The sequence below is a fragment of the Chenopodium quinoa genome, unplaced genomic scaffold, assembly GCF_001683475.1.
Source record: "Chenopodium quinoa cultivar QQ74 unplaced genomic scaffold, ASM168347v1, whole genome shotgun sequence".
Classification (NCBI taxonomy): Eukaryota; Viridiplantae; Streptophyta; class Magnoliopsida; order Caryophyllales; family Amaranthaceae; genus Chenopodium; species Chenopodium quinoa.
Window position 1 is genome coordinate 2,232,104 of NW_018743122.1, and position 21,928 is coordinate 2,254,031.

A 21,928-nucleotide genomic window follows, 5' to 3' on the forward strand; every position below is an offset into this window, starting at 1 on the left:
TCTTCTTGATCACCATGTAGAAAAGCATTATGAACATCCTTCTGCTGAATCTCGCAGTTTTTAGAAATTGCTACAGTAAGAAAGGCGCGAACAATAGTCATTTTTGCGACCGGAGTAAACACTCATGAGGAGAATGATGCCAAGAAAAGGAAGAAGAAGAATCAAAAGAAAATTTAACAAAATATGAAGAAAAAGAAAAGGAAGAAGAAGAAGAAGAAAAAGATGGCAAACTCTCCTCAAAATATTTTTGGGTGGCACATCACCCTTTTCCTCAATAATAGACAAATGAGGGACATTAAAATCCTCATAGACAAGGGGTCCCCAATAGACTTATTGACAAAAGAAGGGAGAGAAATAGGAGTGTAAGGGATATGGTTGAATCTTCTTTAAAAAGGGGTATGAGAAAAGGGAAAAGGGGTAGCTACTCCCTCACCACAAGGTCACACATCGCCAATGAGGGCATAAAAATCGATCATAGAATCTTCAAAAGAAGAACTCTCATGATAATCATCTCCCTCAAACATCCAACTTCCAAGAGGAAAAACATAATCTCCTCCACTAAATTCATGAACAATAACTCCCTCAACTTCCTTAAAGCCCAAAGTCTCATAACCATGCATGAATGGATGTAAATTCATTTCAAAGTCATCTCTCTATCATGAAGAATTCTCAATGAACTTACTTAAAAGGCTATGGGTTTTCCTTTGAATCTTAAAGAACTTATTGGACATAACCTCAAACTAGTACAAATACTCATGGATAGAAAAATCACAATAATGCACAAGAGACTCATCAAGATGGGTAGGAGGGTTGGGGTTTTCAAATTCAACACTCTCTTCATTCTCAACTCCTTGACCATTACTCAAATGCTCACCAATGGTATCCTTACACTATCTTGGTTGCTCAAAATCACCATCATCATCCTTAACACACACTTTGGATTTTTAATTTTCACATATAAGCATCAAAGATGACAATTGGCTTTCTAGCTCTTTACCTCTCCTTCTTCCCTCCTCAAGATGCTCTACACTAATTTTCATCACCTCCAATTGACTTCTCAAAGAATTAAGAATCGATTCCTTTTTAGGCCCAAGATCATCACTAAGCTCAATATGCCTAAGTTGAGTTTCCAAAGTAGCAATAAGAGATTCAAAAGGTGTAGAAGATTGAGGCTCAACAAGAGAAGAAGAAGTGCAACCAAGATTGGAAGAATCAACATTGAAATCATGAGCATATACATCACATTGGGGAGTGGGGGCACAATCAAACATATGAGATTTGTCAACTTGAGCATGCACCTCATTATCATGAATAAAAGAGGGACTAGAATTGAAAGCATTTGTTCTAGGTTCACTAATGCGATCATGTGACAAATCATGGGAAATCATGCTAACATTAGAAGAATTAACACATTGCACATCAAAATTAGAAACATGATAACCCCTATTATATATATCCCTAGCAAATCAAACATAGAAATCCCAAGCATCATCAATTGACAATGCTCTAAATCTACCATTATGCATGCATTCAACTTCATTCCTAGTTTGTTCATTCAAGCCAAAATAACAAATGTCACAAGCCTCCCAAAGACTACAACGATTATAGTCAAGAAATCCCTCAAGTCTATTGAAATATTCACAAAAAGGCTCATTGTCATATTGAGGAAATGATAGACATGCCATTTTTTACAAAGCAAATAAAAATCAAATAAAAGAAAAGTATATACAAAGACCTAGACTCAAGCAATAAAAAACACTCAAACATAGACACCGTTCCCCGGCAACAGCGCCATTTTGATCGTGGGGTGAACTAGGTCGTTGAAACTAATCCTCCCTCGGTCAAACTAAATTTATAAACACTTAACAAACCTGTATACTAGTATAGAGGAAAGTCAAGGGTCGAACCCAAAGGAAGCGTAATGTTCAAGCGCTCTCAATTATGCGCCTAAGCTAGGTCGAAGACAAAAATAAAGAGAGAACACTAACCAACTACCAAACAGAGAAACCAAACAAATAAAGCACTAGTAACGGGGATCAACAAGTAATCATGAAAATTGTAACAACTCGAAAACACATGCATGTCAATGGTTGTGAAGACTAATGGCAAGCTCAATCAAAAGATTCAACATGCTATCCCCTAGAGGTCCAATTAGCCCCAACTACGAGAGACTCTAACTAGGAGCATCACTAATCAAGCTCAATCGACAATTGTGATTCCTAAATCAATGGTCTATATCATTAGAAACTACAATGCAATCTAGCATAATTCTCAAGGCATAATCGAATTACACACATGCAAACTTCCATTAATCACTTTAATCTCAACAATCAATCAACACAATCTCCAAATTAAGCACAATCAATCAATTATCCAAGTTTCACCCTATCCCTAGCCAAACAACTACACAAACATCATCATCTAATCAACAAACAACTCAAGAAATCAAGAACCAACAATCTATGAAGAACATTACACTAATCAAAGATCAAACATAAAAATCAAACCAAACAAACATGAACTAACTATTCAAAGCAATAAAAAGTGATAGAGTTAGAAATGCTCATCGATAATAGAAAAAATCTTCAACACAATTGTCACCATTGAATCTTCAATCTCTCAATAATAATTGGAATCCCTCACTTTATCTCTCTAAAATCTACTCCTAAACTAACCCTAAAAACTAGAGAGAGAAGCTCTCAACTAAGATAAAAATATGATCAAAATCTAAAATGAAACTTGATCTAAAAACTTCTCCCCAAAAATCGGGTTATAAAGATATATATAAGAGGTGCGAACAAAAACTGAGCAAGATGAATACCCAGATAGGCGCGGCCGCGCGGGCAAGGAGGTGCGCCTGCGCATAGGGTCTGCGCGCTCATGCTGATATGGGTTTCTTCGATCTTTCTCGCGACTTCGTACGTTCGCTAAGGTCTTCGAATGAACACGCAATATGATGATGATGAACACTAGGAGAGGCAGTCCCAAAAGCACTTGATTGTGGGTTCAACACCCCATCTTCATGAGAGCACGACTTGAAAGCGCAAGAGCTAGAACTTGGAGAATCCACTTCCTTGCATATTAAGCTTTCCGATTGCCATGAGCTCGCTCCAAAAGCATCTTCCACCTTTGTAATCCATCCATATTAAGTCTCGAACCTCGTACAATACCTACAACCACGACGAGAAAGCAAGTAAAGGAGAAAAGACTAGAAAACGATCAAAATGCACAAAACCACAAAATAAGAGAGTAAAAGGTAAAACAAAGAGAAAAAGCATAAAACTAAACATTTATTGAGCCTAAAAGCTATGAAAAGAGGAAGAAAACAACCTAAATGCTCATCAAATTGGTGCCATTTATAACACCCATCAGTCTCACGCTCTCACCATAATCAATGCCCTCTTGTTGATGATTACCAAAGACAACCAAACGAGAGTTGAGACCTTCAATATCACCATAAGACAAGAATTTCTTCTTATACACCCATTGACTGCCTAGAGCTTTCTTGCTGGGGGGGAAGATGCTCTAATGTCCAAGTCCCATTATCTTCCAATGCCTTTATTTCCTCTTTCATAGAACATCACTAACCCTCAAATTTCATGGCATCTCTAAAGGATTTTGGATCTTTACCTAGAACAACAGCTGCAAAAAACTTGCGATAATTCACAGAAAACATGTCACAATTCATAAAGTGTGCTAAAGGGTAAGGCGTACCAGATGGAGGGATTATAGACGGAGTAGACTGTGACGGGTTATTAGCAAAAACAGAATGAGTCCTATAGTCACGAAGTTTAACGGAAGGAAATTCTGGACGATGACCCTTACCCAACGCCTCCGGTTGGAGCAGCTAAGAGTTGTCTAAGGGTTGCTCGAAAGTAGCATGAGGCTGCTTAACCCCTGCTGTAGTACTACTGTGCTGCTCGTTAGACCCAGCAGTTGCTGGAATATCAACAATAGTAGTGGTGGATGACTGTTGGGCTCAACTTGCGCCCGCGGATATCCTGTGGGGAAGTCAGGATGGAGCTGAACTTTCTGCTCACTCGCAGGTTCAGACTGCGCCTGGGGGATTTCCACAGGCTGAGAGGCTGGTTGTACAGTCCTCGGGGCAGGCTGCTCTTCCTCACCCATAACCAAATACGCACCTAAAGTCACCTCATCATCACCAAATACCTCATTCTCCAAAAAATCATTATGAACATCTCCATCATCATAAGGCATTGTTGTTATATTGACCTTTTCTGAGAAATCAAAAGGGAACACACCTTTAATAAATTTTACATCACGAGAAACAAAAAACACCTTTGACTCAAGATCATACAATTTCCAACCCTTCTTCCCAAAGGGATAACCCACAAAAACACATTTTCTACTCCGACTAGCAAACTTGTCTCCATTCGTTTTTTGGTTATGAGCAAAACATAAACATCCAAATGTGCGAATAGCATCAAAAGAAGGAGGTTTATTGAAGAAAATCTCGAAGGGAGTTTTATTTTGTAGCAAGGGAGTGGGTGTAAGGTTAATAAGGTGAACAACAGGAAGAAGGCACTCCCCCTAAAAATATATCGGCATTTTTGCTTGAAATCTCAAAGCTCTCCCAACCTCAAGAATGTGTTTGTGTTTTCTCTCAACCCTCCCATTTTGTTGTGGTGTCCTCACACAAGAAGTTTGGAAAATAATACCGGTACCACTAAAATAATCAAGCAAATAAATAAACATTGTACTATTGTCACTTTGCACAACTTTAATTGTCTGGGAAAATTGTTTTATCTACCATAGCAACAAACAACAAAAACATACGAAACACCTCAGTTTTATCAATCAACAAATATATCCACACTGCTCTAGAATAATCATCGACAATTATCAAAAAATAACGAGCTCCACACTATGAAACATGACGGTATGGACCCCATAAATCACAATGAACGTTCTCAAATATTCTGGATGCTTTATTATCACTCAAAGGAAATTTATCTCTAAGACGTTTCGCACGTATACAATCTTCACACCCCTTATAAAGACTATCTTTACAATTAACAGTAGGAAGCAACTTAACTACTTTCTCGGAGGAACGACCCATACGACGATGCCAGAGCTCCAAATTAGACTTTGTGGCAATAACACCCACATGATGCACAAAATCCGATTTGCTAAAATAGTACAATCCGTCTCTCCGAGCTCCCGTTCCAATCAACTCCTTCGTTTGATCCTATATAGCAAACATATTTGAGTTAAATTAAACAATACAATTAAGCTCATCATAAAGTTGTGAAACAGAAAGTAAATTACAACTCAAATTAGGGACATATGGCACCCCAGTTAGAGTGATTTTGTTCGATAAACAAAGAGAACCAATAAGAGAAGTCAACATTGTTTCACCGTTCGGTAACCCCACAGGACATTCAAAACTCTTTGTACAAAAAAGCTAATATTTTTCTCCTGTAACATGATGCGTGGCTCCTGTATCAATAATCCAAGAGGTATTATCAAACTTATTATTCGAACAATTTTCAAAAATTTTGGTATCACCCACTAAACTTGTAATTGTATGCCATTGTGCACTTGGAAATAATTTGCCACTTGAACTCATAAATTGATTGTTTGCAATTGCAGCACTATGATTACACTCATAAACTAGTGGTGGTGGACTGCTACGTTCCACCATAATTCACCGAATGAAATTGTGTTATATATATATATATATATATATTTTGCTTATCCCCATTGATATTAGATATCAACAAAGAATGTTGATATCATGGCATTTTTGTAAATAATAGGCTAGATTTATGGAAAAGTATTTATAAAATATTGCAGCTGAGCTGGACCCGTTGGTCCCATTTCTTAGACAAAACGTGTTGTAGAACTGGGTAGATGGAGGAGAGAGGAACCAAAACATAAATTAGGGGAATGCTAAACCCAAAATGGTAGGTGTCTTCGAGCACAGTAGTTGGGTTTAACAATGGAGCAACTTTGGGGTTCGATTTGACAAAAATCGAGCTTAAAGAAAGCTTCGTGGGTTCAATTGTTGATGAAATTGCTCCAAACTTGGGTTGAAGAAGGTAAAATTGTATCTTTTTTGGTGGTTCGGCGGGAACTCATGATCAATGGTGGTGGGTATGATGATGGTGGTTGTGGCGGCGAATAATCAGTATGGCTAATATTTTCTTCTCTCTCCTCCCCTCATATGGCTACTTCTTCTTTCTATCTCCTCCATTCCCATGGCTATGCCCAAGATCGACCACCTTTGCGGATCAAAAGCTGCCGGCAGGCCGGCCAAACAATAGATACCCTAGTAACAAATTATAAAAATTGGGCCCATACAAACCCCTTAGGGAAGGGATTAGCTCGTACTTGTGGTGTTGCGAGGGTCGAATAGTGATGCTCGGTCGGCTGGTGGTGCTAGAAAATGTGCAGTGGTCGACTGGTGAAGGTAAAGGGAGGTCGTGCGGTGGTCGACTGGGGTCGACTAGTGAAGCTAAAGGTTATTGGTGGTCAGTTGGTAAAGCGGCAGGTGGTGGTCGACTACTAAGCTTGAAGATGGTGTATTAGTGTATTACTCCTTTGAACTCTTAGAACGGGGCTGACATAACGGGAAATGAGTTGGATTATTCGCATGGACCACCGTGCCCCTTATTAAACTGACAAAAAGACCGAATTACCCTTGATATTAACAATTCAAGTTGATATCAAATATCAACTTGTACTCTCTCTCTCTATATATATATATATATAAATAATTGAACTTGATATCATGATTTAACCTGCTCTTGATACGATGCTAAAATAGAGAGAAATAGAATCGCTTGATTTCATTAATGACTTTGCCAAAGCTTATATATTACAAAGATCAACCCTATTATGATAGGATTAGGAAACTACCAAAGATAAAATATACCAAAACATATACTAGCACAAAATATGCTAAATAAATATATCCTAAATATATCTCAATATATTTTTACATACTAAAGTATTGAAGGACATAAAGAGTTCATTGAATTTTTATTTTATTTTATTTTTTTGACAAGAAGAAAAAATTTTCATTAATGAAATATAGCCAAACGACACTTACAAACAAATCCGAGGAAATCTAAAATTTCAATACAAATACAATTGACCTTAGACCTAGTTACATCACATATTTCATCAATGATTGTCATTATAAAAATCTTCATCCAAAACAATACAATCTGTGAGTTAGTACTAAATCGGTTTGAGATCCACTGATGAATAGTTGTTTGGGTGAAAAAACTCATATGGCCTTCTAAATACTTTTGGAAATTGTGAAACCCTAAATCTTCCATCTTTAGCAAACGAACAAACAAATCAATAAAACCTCATGGAATAAACACCGCCATAAAGATGTGATCCTTTATTAAAAGCTATTAAAAAGTTTTTTTGGGCTTACCATCGGTAAAAATCCGTACAAAAATTTACAATTGAGACCAGAAGAAAAAGATGGAAGGGAAAGAGAGACAAGGAGAAGATTGAAGGAAAACCTTTTTAAAAAAAAAAGAAAAAATCTAGCTATAGAAGCTAGAAAAACCCTTTCAAGGGAGAAACCATAGAGGGAACCAAAAAACCCTCCCAAGGAGAAAACCCAGAAGGAACCCACAATGATCAATATTAGTGTTTTATGCATCGAGTTCATTGAATCTAACAAAGCTTGAAAAAGTTGTAGAAGAGGTTGTTAGGAAGTTGATTTATCTAGTACAATATTAAACTCTTTAGAATTTCTTTTGCTTTTGTACGATGTTGCTTAATTTGTTGATCTTTCGTTATGAACACAAAAGTTGCTGAACCGAAATTTGTTGAAAGTGCAGGTATATTTTCCCCTTTTAAATGTAAAGATTTGATTCAAGTCTTCAACTCTCAGCAAAATCACATGTCCTGTCTTTTTAATACTATTGATTTGCATGAATAACGTTTATAAAGGTTATAGTTGTGAACTAAAATCATCAATTACATTTTATTTTAGGACGTCTAATGATTATTTTCCTTATATCGACCTTTATGTGCAATAATCGTGATGAGGATATGAAATTTTTTAATACGTAGTCATGAAAGATACTTAAGGTAATTGAATTCGAAAATACTACCCCTGATTAAATGCAACTTATTACTCAGATTAATGTTAGTAAGGTATAGCATTAGTATAGATAGCCTTTCAAATGTCGTGATCTAACAAATAATTATAATCATCAGTATTTACCTTTTTTTTTTTTCAAATTAGATATTATGCTGCAAATATTGTAGCTTAAACTAACACCAACACAAGTATCTTGAATCAGAAAGTGTAACTCAATGCATCCATCAATAATGCATTTGTGCTTCTATGTTGACAAAATCCTGAATTAACTAGCATGATTAGTCTAAATTAATTAGCTTCAATGAAATAACTGTTGATTCGATAGCGTTATTGCAGGCAGAGACTCCAATGGATGTATTTAAAGACTCTGAGGACCGATTCCGAACCTGGCATTTCCCTTCATCCAACTTTACTCTCCTGATGTTTTGGTCCAAATTTCTTGTGAAGTCAGAGGAAAGAATGGTGAATAATTCTGGCTCTGGCAGTTTTGACCTTCATCTCGACGAGGTTGATGAGAAGTGGGCCTCAAGACTCCCTGGATTAGACTATGTCATCATCTCTAGTGCTCACTGGTTCTTCAGGAAAAACTACTTATATGACCAGGGCAAATTAATCGGGTGTGTTTACTGCAACCATCCAAATGTTCAGGAATTAGGCCTCAATTACTCCTTGAGAATGTCATTTCGAACAGCCCTAAAATACATCAACAACTGCAAAAAATGCAAGAAAGATATAGTGACCTTAATAAGGACATTCTCACCAGCACATTTTGAGAACGGTGCTTGGGACACTGGAGGTAGTTGTAATTGGACTAGCCCTCATAGCAAAGAGAAGGGTAAGGAGATGAAGAAGAGCTTCGAGTTAGAGTTGAGAAAGATACAAATGGAAGAACTCGAAAGGGCTAGCAAAGAGGAGCAGGGAGAAAGGCAGAGGAAGTTAAGGGCTTTGGATATAACTTGGGCAATGTTAATGCGGCCTGATGGTCACCCTAGTGAGTTCTGGGGTAACAAATGGATGAAGGGGTATAATGACTGTGTTCATTGGTGCATGCCCGGTCCTATTGATGCGTGGAACGATTTCTTGTTGACTGTGTTGCAGAAAGAGGTTGGATTATCCTCGTGATTATAGTAGAAAGCTACAGGGCACATACAGAGAAAGGATATAGTATACATCTGATAATAATACACTTGTTTCTGCCATTAAATTGATTAGTTAACACATATGTTTCGAGTCATTCTACATTCTTTGTATCCCTTATTCGAGGGAAGATGTCAACATTTGGGTTATGTGGTTCGAGGAAGTATAACTTCTGGTGCTGGTTATAGAAATTTACAGGATAGTAAGCTTTTCGATTTGCTTTGGATGTATTTTGCTGCCTTTGATTGTGACTTATACAAGAGATCTTACAAGACTGTTATCTGATAGAAAAAGAATCCTGCACGAAATTCTGTGTTGCCTGATTGAATCACGTTGATACAGAGTATGGACTACAATTGAGAAATAAATGGTAGTTTGTGATTGAATGTATGTAAACTTGAACATATAGAGAATACATCAGCTAAAGATCTACAGTCAATGACTCAATAAGAGGATTTCTGCTGGGATTGAATTTTCAGGTCAATAGTCTTCTAATATACACTCAGCATTTTTTTTCATCAATTTCATTAAAATTAATGTCCTCTTGTCATACTTTATGATTGACAAAAAATTAGTGAGTTGAAGATAAAAGATAATTCAAAATACGACTATTTTACTAAATGTCACTGAAAACTTTAAAAATTCACCAAATGCCACTATCCGTATAATGTCACTGACTAACAAACAGTTTAATGTCATGTCATGCCATTAATGAGGTCTGGACATTAACTATCCGTTACTGGGATTCTTAATTCACCAAATGCCACTGATTAATTTTAAACTTTCATGAAATGTCATTACTTATGTAAATTATTACAATATATCTCTAAACTAATTAGTACTATTAACGACTAGTTTCTTTCAACATTTTTGAATTTTTTTGGGGTAAACTAGTCATTGCACCCATTTTCTTGTATAAATGTGAGACTTAAAACACACATAGCAACCCTCTACTTGCATAATCATGAGTTTGATATCAAACACACCCTCCTCGTGAGTATGCATATGTAAGAGTTTCAAACAAAATTTGCGTTTCTGGTAGAAAATATGCAATTAGAAGCTCGGAGTAAACTTCTAATCCACAAAGGCTTTTTTACAAGTGTGACTCATGTAATAGCTTCAAATGTGCAAAGTTCTCAAGCCGGAAGAAGGTCAAAGTAGGGGAACCTGTTATGATAGGGATAGGCCGGGACATAGCAATTTGCATGATGAATTGAAGAAGAAAGTGAAGCACCAACAAAAAGTTCTCAATTTTGTTATGAAATTAGGTGTAGTGATGCGTGTAATAGTTGTGATTGTTATGATGAAGTGAACTATATTGTAATTGCAATGAAATTGAATAAAGTGTTAAATTAAACATTCATTTAAACATAATTCTTCTTGTTACAATCATGTTCACAAAAAATGAAGGCCCCTTGTCATATAACATCCCCAAAAAGTTACAGAGAATATTTCCAAGAAATACCACAACAACACAACACACAATTGAATATTAATGTTAAAAAACTAGATTACATTAACAATTATGTTGTGCATTCAAGAGGATAGGGATTTGAGCATCTTTCTTTTCTCTCTTTTTGGTCTTTCAGGTGCTTGCTTCGGCTGCTGGAATTTTGTTCTTTGCTACACATGTAAACATGTTGTGGCCCAACTCGTTGCATAGGCTGCACTTAATTGTGCTATGCCTCTTCCCTTTTCTAGCTTCATTTGCCCCTCTTTTTCTTTGGTCTGCCTACAAATCTTTTCACTAGGGGTGGGAGTATGTTAGGGAGGTTGAATGAAGGCCATTGAGTTTGGTCAGGCGTTGGACGCATATGCTTCGCATAAGTGCCGTTGTATGCCCTCCCTTTGAAATAAGGTGATACAAAATCAACTGGTTGTAGCCTTTGGTGGTAAATTACCCTAAGCACATGCTTGCATGAGATCCTTGAATGTTGTCACTTCCCACAATAACAAGTTCCAGCCCCTAGCTTGATAGGAAAATACACATGTTGATCCCTCACCTTAAACTCATCACCAACACATGGTATTTCATAGCAGAACCTAGATTCATCTGATCTTGTTTGTAGGATCTTGGTTGCATACGCAGTGAGCTCCCCATCCCCCATGGTTGTTACTTTATCAAACCTTGGAGCCATCCTCTTCATGCACCATTGCCTTATAACTAAAAAATGGAAACCATTTAAAGTAAAGCAAGAGAGAAAATGCATTGTCAAACTGATGAATTACAGAAAACAAACCATTTTATTACCTTCAAGAAGTTTTAAAACTGGTAGATCTCTGTATGATTGGTGAGGGAGTTGAATGTTTCAACAGAATTTGTTGTTATGATCATAACAAAGTGTTGTATTAAACTGATTCCTTGACCCAACCTAACTGGTATTGTTCAAGTACTCAATAACCTTTGGATTGTAGGCATGAATTTTTCCCATAGATTCATTAAAGACATATGGATTGTAAGCATCAGAAGCAACCCTGAAGAGTTTGTAAAAAGCTGTTCCACTAAATCCATTTATTTTTCAGTTACTGTATAAGTGCTAACAACATATTCTTCTACTTTCTCTAGGGAATGTTTCTATAATTGTTGCATCAACCCCCTGCATATGCATATGACAAATGCATAAGCTGAAATCTGCATGAAAAAAAATTAAACTCATTTGTAGTAGTTTCTTACTTACCTCCATCCCATAAGAAATAAAGGTCCAATCATATCTGATGCATCCTTTCTTCTCAAAGAGACATTTCAAATTCCTCATAAAATAACCTCAAGTATCAGCACTCTCTGTACTAACTATGCAATAAGCAATCACAAAGATTTCATTGTTCTCATCAATTCTAACTTATGTTAACAATATGCCTTTATAATATCCACTAAGATGGGCTCCATTAATGCCAATGATTGACCTGCCTTCCAAAACGCCTCTTACTTGGGCAACAAAGAAATAAAATCAAACCTTGAATCTAGGTTAGACATTTGCAAATACTTGTGTCCATGTCACTAGAGTATAATTCCCTAGGTTGGTTTATTTCACCATCTCATCATATCTTGGAAGGAGACATTAGGCCTCTCCAAAACGACCATATATAATCTCCTTGGCAATTACTTTCACCTTGTAGAACAACCTTTTCTTAACTTAAATCTTGTACCTTTCCATACAGATTCTTTGTAGAGACCCAATTGGAATGTCAGGGTTGTCTTGAATATCTGATTGTGGATGTCTATAGAGACAATTAGAACTTACAACAGGTTTAATCTCAAACCTCACACAAGTTGTATGCTACCCTGTCAACATCTTGATTGCCCAGCTCACTTTATCAGTCATGGTAGAAGCATAAATTCTCTAGTTGCATGAATCTATAGCACATCTTGCTATATACCTCTATGTGTCACTCTTTTCAACACAGACACCAAACCCTTCTTGTATACAGTAATCCTTAAAAACATCAATGAATGATTCTATGTCTGCAAAGATCAACCAGGGCTCTAGTTTAACGGCTTCAAATTCTTGATGAGTCCAGAATTTGCCATTCTTGTATGCCTTGTCCATAGTTGAACTCCCATCCAGGTAATCCTCAAATTTCTTTTCAGGGATGTCATCATATAAGCATTGAACTTCTTCCTCATCCTCTATGAAGTCAGCAAGATCAACATCATCATCATCTTATTCACTGCCAGATTGTATGTAATCTGAATCCTTAGTGTCATCATTATTAGATCTATCATCCTCACTTGTCTCATCCCTAGCTGGTGACCTCTTATTTCTTCCAAATCTCCTTACGCTCACACTTTGCTCTTTACTCCCATCAGCAACTTTTTTGCCACAACTCTTTTTTGTTCTAAAATCTAAAGGTCTAGATCTACCCCCCTTTTTGGATTTATTAAGATAGGCAGTTGTAGAATCTGCAGTTGATGGGATTGTAGTAGGAGGTGGAACTATTTCTGGTTGAGGTGAAACTGGTGGTTAAGGTGAAACTAGTGGTTAAGGTGACACTTGTGGTTTAGGAGGTGGGGTTGTTTGTGGTTGACGGGAGGGTTGGGTTCTTTCAGTTGGCCTTTTTTATGTATGCTTTTCATTTTCCTATAAGTCATTTTCCTCCTTGGACATAAGGTTTTGGGCTAGTTCAGAGGAGAAGTTAGTTGAGAGTGTTTAGGTGGAGTTGAGGGCTGAGTACTTTATTCAGGCTTGAGATGCCCTAGGGAAAAACTCATTAGCTATTGGAGTGTCAAACAATCTTACATACTCAACATTTAAGTCATCAGCATTAACAACAGGAACCTCAACCGCAACTTAATAAGGTTGTTGTTCCTCCAACTATCTCTCAAACTAGGCCTTTTTCTGATCCAATCTAGCCTTCTTAGCCATTGCCTTAACCCTTTTTTCTAACTTGCTTTAGCATCCTTAAACACAAAACTAGGACTTTCATTTTCCTCGAAGATCATTTCTATTGTTTCCATTCCCTCATCCTGTTTAGGGTAAAAAATACCGTAAGTACGCGGACCAATCCTGTGATGACACGTGGCCCAATCAACTGGCAACATGTGTCACCGTAGGAAGATGACATGTACAAAGAACAAGAGAGCACCCGTGATAAAGAGAATGACAAAAGGCCTTCTTACATCAAGAGGCCCAAACTCTTAGAAATCCGCAAAATGGCGCCCCAAAAAGGGGCACATGTCCTTCCCTGATTGCGAAGCCAATCAGGACCCTAAAATCCTAGGTCAATTACCCTAAGGGGCACAAATCCCCACCCCTATAAACAACCTAATCATTGATGACGGGAGGGGTGGATTGTGACATAAAATTAAATAAAGCACTAAATAGCTCCAACTTCTCTCTACTTTATCTCTCTAGTTTACTCCGTTTTCCTGTCACTAACATGATCGTTGCTGGAGGCGGATCTCTGGGCACCGGAGTTCCGTGTTTTTGCACGTGTCTGAGTCTCACTGCCAGCGAAGCGTGACTAGTATCCCGAGGGATTCTAAAAAACCCTGAAACATTTGGCGCCGTCTGTGGGGATACTCATCCGTAATGGAAGTAAATGGTCAGAGTGTCGGCCCTGGCCCTGGCCAGGAAGACTATATTGAAGATATAGTTACTACAATCCATTGTAGTGATCCTATCACCTGCATATTTCAAGAGGTTGATGATCTTCTTGTTACTGCTGGTTCGCTCAAGCTTGCTCTCAACAAGCTCCAAAAGGATATTGAGGGTAATGGGCCTTCTTCTTCTAGTCAGCCGCCTAGGAGAGAGGAAGAAGGAAACCAGAAGAAAGCTTAGAGCAAAGGAACTAATGTCAAAGATGCTGGGTATACCCCGTACCGCCGGCATAAGCGTTCACTGAGGGTGCAAAGGGCAGATGTGTCCCGGCTCCTTGAGAAAACGCAGTCGGCTAAGGGGCAGGGAAGACGGCCTCAGAAGGAGGTTACCGATCCGTCTCGCCAATGGAAGGATGCTAGAGATTATATCTGACATAAGCAACGTGTACGGATAGCTTATACAGACACGGCCTATCCACCAACAATGCCAAATGATTTCTCAAATCGTACCTCTTCCAAGCATACTAGCACGACCAGGATCAGCAGGAGTCAAGCTGGCTTGTACATTAACTCACATTCTTGTTCAACCAATCCATACCAGATTCCTGAGAATTTTAATGCTTTTATGCCACACAATCCCAATGTCCTCGAACAGTATGGTCAGTTTGACCTGCCGTTCGACCAGGTTCCAGACCTGGGCGGACCAGCCAGACAACCTCAGCCCATTTATTGGCAAATGTGTCTGCTTAATCTTGGAGACAAGCCGCCTCCGTTCTCTCAAGAAATTCTTAGCTCTCCTCAGCCTGCGAAGGTGAAGAGTGTACTCGTGGGTACCTATGATAGCTCGAGCAACCTAGAGGAGCACGTCACCTCGTACAGAAACCTGATGTATCTGCAATGCGTTAATGACGCCAGTTGGTGTAGATGTTTCCCGACCGCCCTCAAGGGCGAGGCACAGGATTGGTTTAATAGCTTGTCGGCCGGGTGCATCAACTGTTTAACTACTCTATGTATGCTGTTTATTGGAAACTTTTCTTACAATATCTCCCCAAGGAAGGCCAACCTTAATTTGGCTACCATTGTTCAAGGAAAAAGTGTAGGGTTGCATTCGTACGTCTAGAGATTTAACCAAGAGAAGGCAAAAATTCAGAATCTGCTTGATGAAATGGCCTATTAAGAATTTCTCCGAGGGCTAAGTCATAATGGTTTCTAAATTGACCTGGTCAGAAAAAAGGTTCGGTCATAGCAGGTGTTCTGCGGGAAGCCGAAGCCTATATTGAGGCAGCTGATTTCTGTTCCATCACAAAATCTGAAGTACCGACCAAGGGAGCTGAGAAGAAGCAATCTTTCAGCAAGACTTGGCTGGGAAAAAGAAAGAAGGAAAGAACAATAGAAAGGAAGTGTGGGTGACGGACGATTAGTAGCCAAAGTCAAAGAAGGTCAAGATGTACGAACCCTAGTATAGATTCAACGTAGATTGTTATTCGATTTTGATGGAGATTAAAGACAAATTTTAATTTGAGAAGCCCACGCCATTGAGAGGCTCGACCCAGTATCGTAACAAGAACAAGTATTGCCACTACCACAAGGATGTAGGGCATGATACAAATGAATGCAACAATTTGAAGAGACTGTTAGATAAGCTAGCAGAGAAGGGCATGCTTAATTCATATGTCATGAAGCCGAAGTTCACCTACAGCTGGAGAGACAACAAGTTCGAGAAGAAAAGGCAGAGTGATAAAGAAAAAGAGGGAAACAATACTAATTTTGGTTGTGTGGCTAACTACTACAAAAAGCGTGTATTTTGGATGCTTTTTAAACCTTTTTTCGGCTCTAAATAGCGTCGCAAAAATATTTCTCAACGCTTGTAGGCGTCGTTCGAAGTGAGCCTACATTAAAGCATGTGTGAATATGCTTGGCACTCATAGGAAGTGGGAATTGACATATACGATTAGGGACAAGGAAAGTAGGGAGCCGCCAACAAGTTTTTAAGGAACTTATAAACCGTTCACGGATCATAAAAGGCAACCACGATTAAGGGACAACGATTGACCCGTAAAGGTTACACCCCATTCATAATACATGAGATTATTAACTCCATATGGTTCGGAACCACGAAAGGAGGATCAGGGATGATGGTACGAAGTGAGTCATGGAGTCACATTCACCCATATTGGCCTCTACTCAATTCTTATTGTGAAAAGTGATTCATGCGATCTCAAAGGCATACAAATAAAGATTCAATTTTCTCCAACCTATTATTAAGAAAAATTGGTTTAATATTAATTCAACACATTATTCTAAAATATCATGATCACTTGAATTAATAACAAGATTAAAAAGGAACCTAAACCGGTCGTCCAAATTATCTTATTAGGCGTGATTTCAATTACATATTCCTTTAAACATGCAATACAGTGATCATAAATAATATAATAGAATAAACATTAATATTGGAAGTAATGCAATAATAATAATGTTAGTCAAATCGAATAATAAATTAACCTAATCATGCTACCAGCAATATTAAAATAAAATAAGAATAATTAAATTAATTAATTACTCACATTCTGCGCGTTCCTTTAAATTGCTACATCATGAATAAATTGTTAGTAACTAAAATAAAAAATATAAATAAAATGAAAATTAGATTAAGTAAATGTAGATTTGATTTGGTCCAAACCCTCAGTTATATGTACCTTTCACGCCTTGGTTTAAGGACGGAACCTCGGGTTAAGTATGATACTCCTTGGAGCGCTTAGGGGAATTATTATGGAAGAATAAGAAGGCTAGAAATTAGGTTAAAGAGGAAGAAGAGAATTATTTTTGGTGTAAGGTGAGAGAGAATGATTATTGGTGCCCCGAACTGCAGAAAGGGGGATCCTATTTATAGGGAAAATGAGCAGAGGGAACACGCAAAACTCTAAAAAGATAAAAAAAACCTAAAAAATAACACCGTGTCACGGTAAAGAGCACCGTGAAACGGTGCCAGACACCGTCAGGTGGTGGAAGATCCCGTGACACGGGGGAAAACTGAGTGACGTGGGAAATAATTAGGTTACGGGAAGTGAAAACGCGTTTAGGGATTACGCGGAGAAAACACGGAGCAATCCCTTGTCACGGGAAGACATTCCATGACACGACATTGTCCACCGTGGCACAGTGCAGTATGCCGTGTCACGGTGTAGAAAGTACGCGGAAATTACACGGAATATCCCCGTGTCACGGAATGGGCACCGTGACACGGTGCAAAATCCCGTGACAAGGTGCAAAATCTCATGAAACGGTGGATAAATGTGCATAATTACACAAAAGGGCACCGTGTCACGGGAATAAGCCCTGTGACACGTCAGCATTTTCCGCGTCGCGACGTTTTAGTTGCTGTGCGGTAATTTCAGTTTTTTACCCGTTTTTAAAATAATCATAACTTTTGATCCGTAAATCGGAATAAGGCATATAATATATCATTGGAAATATTATTAAGTCTAATTTCCAACAAAATTCTAATCAGATTAAAATGATTTGTATATTTTAAGATATGTCCGTTTTAGTGGAAGGGTGTCAGTTTTAGGCCGAGTTTAGTGTTTTGCTCATATCATTTTTGTTATAGCTCGGAATTGGGCTTATGATATATGGTTGGAAATCTTATTTAAAGGCCTATCCAAAAAAATAATAATTGGATCAAAATTGTATATCCATAAAATCAGTTTCTCTCGGTTTTGCGATGTGGACACGAAAAGTGGAAAATAGGTTATGGTTTAGGGAAATGAGCTAGAAATTGGATTGGTTCATGAAATATATTGGATAGAACATGGATTTAAGCACTCCAAAGATTAAATACTCAACCAAACCAATAATGACGGTGAAAGGTGTTCATCAACGGGTTTGGTTTTGGGGAGACATTTTTAGGTGTCTACAACGCTGCTAAAAAGCGTCGAGAATACGTGAGTCGAGAATTTAATGGACACAAAAAAGCGTCGAGAATAACGTCGCTTTTATGTGTCCTAACTTATATAAGAAGTGTCGGAAAATAATTATTTCGCGCATTATCCCAAATTTGTGTAGTTTTTTAGCGACGCTTTTACATGTCCACATACTCAAATTTAGCGACGTTTTTTGTTGTCATGCGTTTATTCGTGTCAGCCTATTGTATGGTGGGAAACTCTTGAAATTGAAAATGTGCAAAATATGTACACATTAAAAAGCGTCTAGAATTTTTTAAAATTTTTTTTTTCTTTTTTTTTTTTCCGTTTATTAAATTATTACCATCACACATACATTATAGTTATTTAAATTTATCATAAATTAAATTACTAACATTAAAATTAATATAAACAAATATTCTATATAACTAGATTAAAAAAAAACAATAATCAACAATAATAAGAGTACGTAGGTAATTACCAAATTTATTAAAGAAAACATCAACACAATTAATAAAAATAAAAATAAAACGTCGCATAATTTTTTTTTTTTGAGGGCAAGCAGAGGGAAAAATGTATTAAAAAAGATCAATTTTCGCCAAAGTTAATAAACTATGAGGAAAAGGACCCAAAGATACAAATTTATCACGACCTCTTGATAGGTGTCATAAATGGCACCCATTTGATGAGAATTTAGGTTATTTTTACCTTTTTTCAAATTTTTCCTTCTTAATAAATGCATAGTTTTTTGCTTTTGCTCTTTATTTTTTCTTTTATCTCTTATTTTGTGGTTTTGTGCATTTTGATGGTTTTTCTAGAGTTTTCTCCTTTATTTATTCTCTTTTCGTGGTTGTAGCTATTGTACAAGGTTCGGGTCTTGATATGGATGGATAACTAAGGTGGAAGATGCTTTTAGAGCAAGCTCATGGCAATATGAAAGCTCAAGATGCAAGGAAGTGGGTTCTCCAAGTTCTAGCTCTTGCGCTCTCAAGCCGTGCTCTCATGAAGATGGGGTGTTGAACCCAATATCAAGTGCTTTTTTAGACTGCCACTCTTGATGTCCATAATCATCATTCCGTGCGCTCATTCGAAGCCATTAGAAAATGTACGAACCCTCGCAAAGAACTGAAGATACCTAGAGGAGAGTGGGCGCGCCCCTCCGGGTCCCTGTTTCGCTCGTCTTTATTTTGCGCCTCTTATAAATACCTATTTGCAACCTGATTTTTCTAAGGAATTAGAGATTGAAATTGATGATAATTTTAGCTTAGTTGAGAGCTTCTCTTTCTAGTTTTAGGGTTAGTTTAGGAGTATATTTTAGAGAGAGAAAGTGAGGAATTTCAATGGTGATTGAGAGATTAAAGATTCAATGGTGACAATTGTGTTGAAGAGCTTCTCTATTATCAATGAGAATTTCTAACTCTATCTTATTTTATTGCTTTGTTTGATTTCATATTTGTTTGGTATGATTTTGATGTTTGATTGTTGATTAGTGTAGTTATTCTTTCAGATTTTGTTGATTCTCGAATTCCTTAGTTGTTTGTTGATTAAATGATAATGTTAGAGTAGTTGTTTGGCTAGGGATTGGGTGAAACTTGTATGATTGATTAATTGTGCTTAATTTGGGGATTATGTTGATTAATTGTTGAGATAAAGTTATTAATGGAAGTTGTGCATGTGTGTGATTAGATAGGCCTTGAGAATTATGCTAGATTGCATTGTAATTGCTAATGATACGGACCATTGATTTAGGAATTGCAATTATCGATTGAGTTTGATTTGTGACGTTCCTAGTTAGTGTCTCACATATTTAGTGATAGTTAGACCCCTAGAAGATAGCTTGTCGAGCTCTTTTGATTGCTCTTACCATTAGTCTTCGCAACCATTGATTTGCATATTGTTCCCGAGTTGCTACAATTGTCATGATTACTTGTTGATCCCCGTTCCTTAGTGTTTTATTTGTTTGGTTTCTTTGTTTGTTAGTTGTTAGTATTCTCTCTTTATCTTTGTCTTCGATCTAGCTTAGGCGCATAATTGAGAGCGCTTGAACATTACTGTTCCTTTGGGTTTGACCCTTGACTTGCCTCTATACTTGTATTTAGGTTTGTTAAGTGTTTACAAATTTAGTTTGACCAAGGGAGGATTAGTTTCAACGATCTAGTTTCACCCCTCGTCAAAATGGTGCCGTTGCCGGGGAACGATGCCTATGTTTGAGTGTTTTTGATTATTTGAGTCTAGGTCTTTGTATATACTTTTCTTTCATTTTATTTTTTGTTTGTTTTGTGGAAAAAAAATGGCATGTCTATCATCCTCAATACGACAATGAGCCTTTTTGTGAATATTTCATTGGACTTGAGGGTTATTTAGATTATAATTATTTTAATATTTGGGAGGCTTGTGAGATTTTTTATTTTGGTTTGAATGAACAGACTAGGATTGAAGTTGAATGCATACATATGGTGAATTTAGAGCATTGTCAATTGATGATGCTTGGGATTTTTATGTTTAGTTTGCTAGGGATGTCTATAATAGGCGTAATCATGATTCTAATATTGATGTGCAATGTTTTGATTCTTCTAATGTTAGCATGATTTCCCATCATTTGTTACATGATCCTTAAGTGAACCTATAACAATGATTTCAACTCTATTTCCCCTTTTGCTCATGATGATGAAGTACATACTCAAGTTGATGCTAATGTTGTGTTTCATTATTCTTCATTATTTACATTGCCTTCTTGTGATGTGCTTTGTTCCCTTGATAATGAATCTCATATGCTTGATTGTTTCCCTACTCCCCAATGTGATGTATATGCTAATTATTTTCATGTTGATTCTTCCAATCTTGGTTGTACATCTTCTTCTTTTGTTGAATCTCTACCTTCTACACCTTTTGAATCTCTTGTTGATATATTTGAGTCTCAAATTAGGAGCATTGAGCTTAGTAATGAGCTTGGACCTAGTAAGGAGTCGATTCTTAATTCTATGAGAAGTCAATTAGAGATAATGAAAAAGAATGAGGAGCGCATTGAGGAGGAAAAGAGAAGAAGAGATGAGTTAGAAAGCCAATTGTCATCCTTGATGCTTATATGTGAAAAATCCCTATCCAATGTGTGAGTTGAGGATGATGATGATGATTTTGAGAAACCAAGAGAGGGTGAGGATCCTATTGGTGAGCGTTTGAATGACGGTGAAGGTGTTGAGAGTGAAGATAGTGTTGTTTTCGAAAACCCCAACCCTCCTTCCCATCTTGATGAGTCTCAAGTGTATGTTTGTGACCCTTCAATCTATGAGTATATATACTCTTTTGAGGAAATGTCCCATTTGTTTTTTGAGAGTGATATGAGGACTTGTAGATTTTTTGATGATTTCATTGAGAACGCTTCTTGTAACTTAGATGAGTTTGAGATGAATCTACCTGCATCCATGCACGGTTTTGAGGCCTTGAATTTTGAGAAATTTGAAGGAAAGGTTGTTTCTTGTGGTAGAAAGGAGCTTGAGGTTTATCCCCATGGAGTTTTTAAGCTTGAGAGAAGTGTAGATTGTGAGAGTTCTTCATTTGAGGACTCTATGATTGATTTTCATCCCCACATTGGCGATGTGAGACCTTGTGTTGAGGGAGTAACTACCCCTTTTCCTATTTCTCACACCCCTTTTTCTCAAAGGTTTGACCACATACCTTCTTGCCCTATTCTTCTCCCTTCCTATCTCAATGAGTGTATTGGGGAGCCCTTTTCTATGG

General features: G+C 37.4%; 1 protein-coding gene across 1 annotated transcript; it reads left to right on the forward strand.

Annotated features, from left to right (window-relative positions):
- The first annotated feature begins 8,440 nt into the window (after nucleotides 1-8,440).
- Nucleotides 8,441-9,214, forward strand: LOC110732002 (protein ALTERED XYLOGLUCAN 4-like). Its single transcript, XM_021911921.1, has one exon. It carries the CDS (start codon nucleotides 8,441-8,443, stop codon nucleotides 9,212-9,214), a length of 774 nt encoding a protein of 257 aa, XP_021767613.1.
- The last annotated feature ends 12,714 nt before the right edge of the window (nucleotides 9,215-21,928 follow it).

Excerpts from the sequence above, each read along its gene's own strand:
- LOC110732002 (XM_021911921.1), top strand. The coding sequence starts at position 8,441 with ATGGATGTATTTAAAGACTCTGAGGACCGATTCCGAACCTGGCATTTC.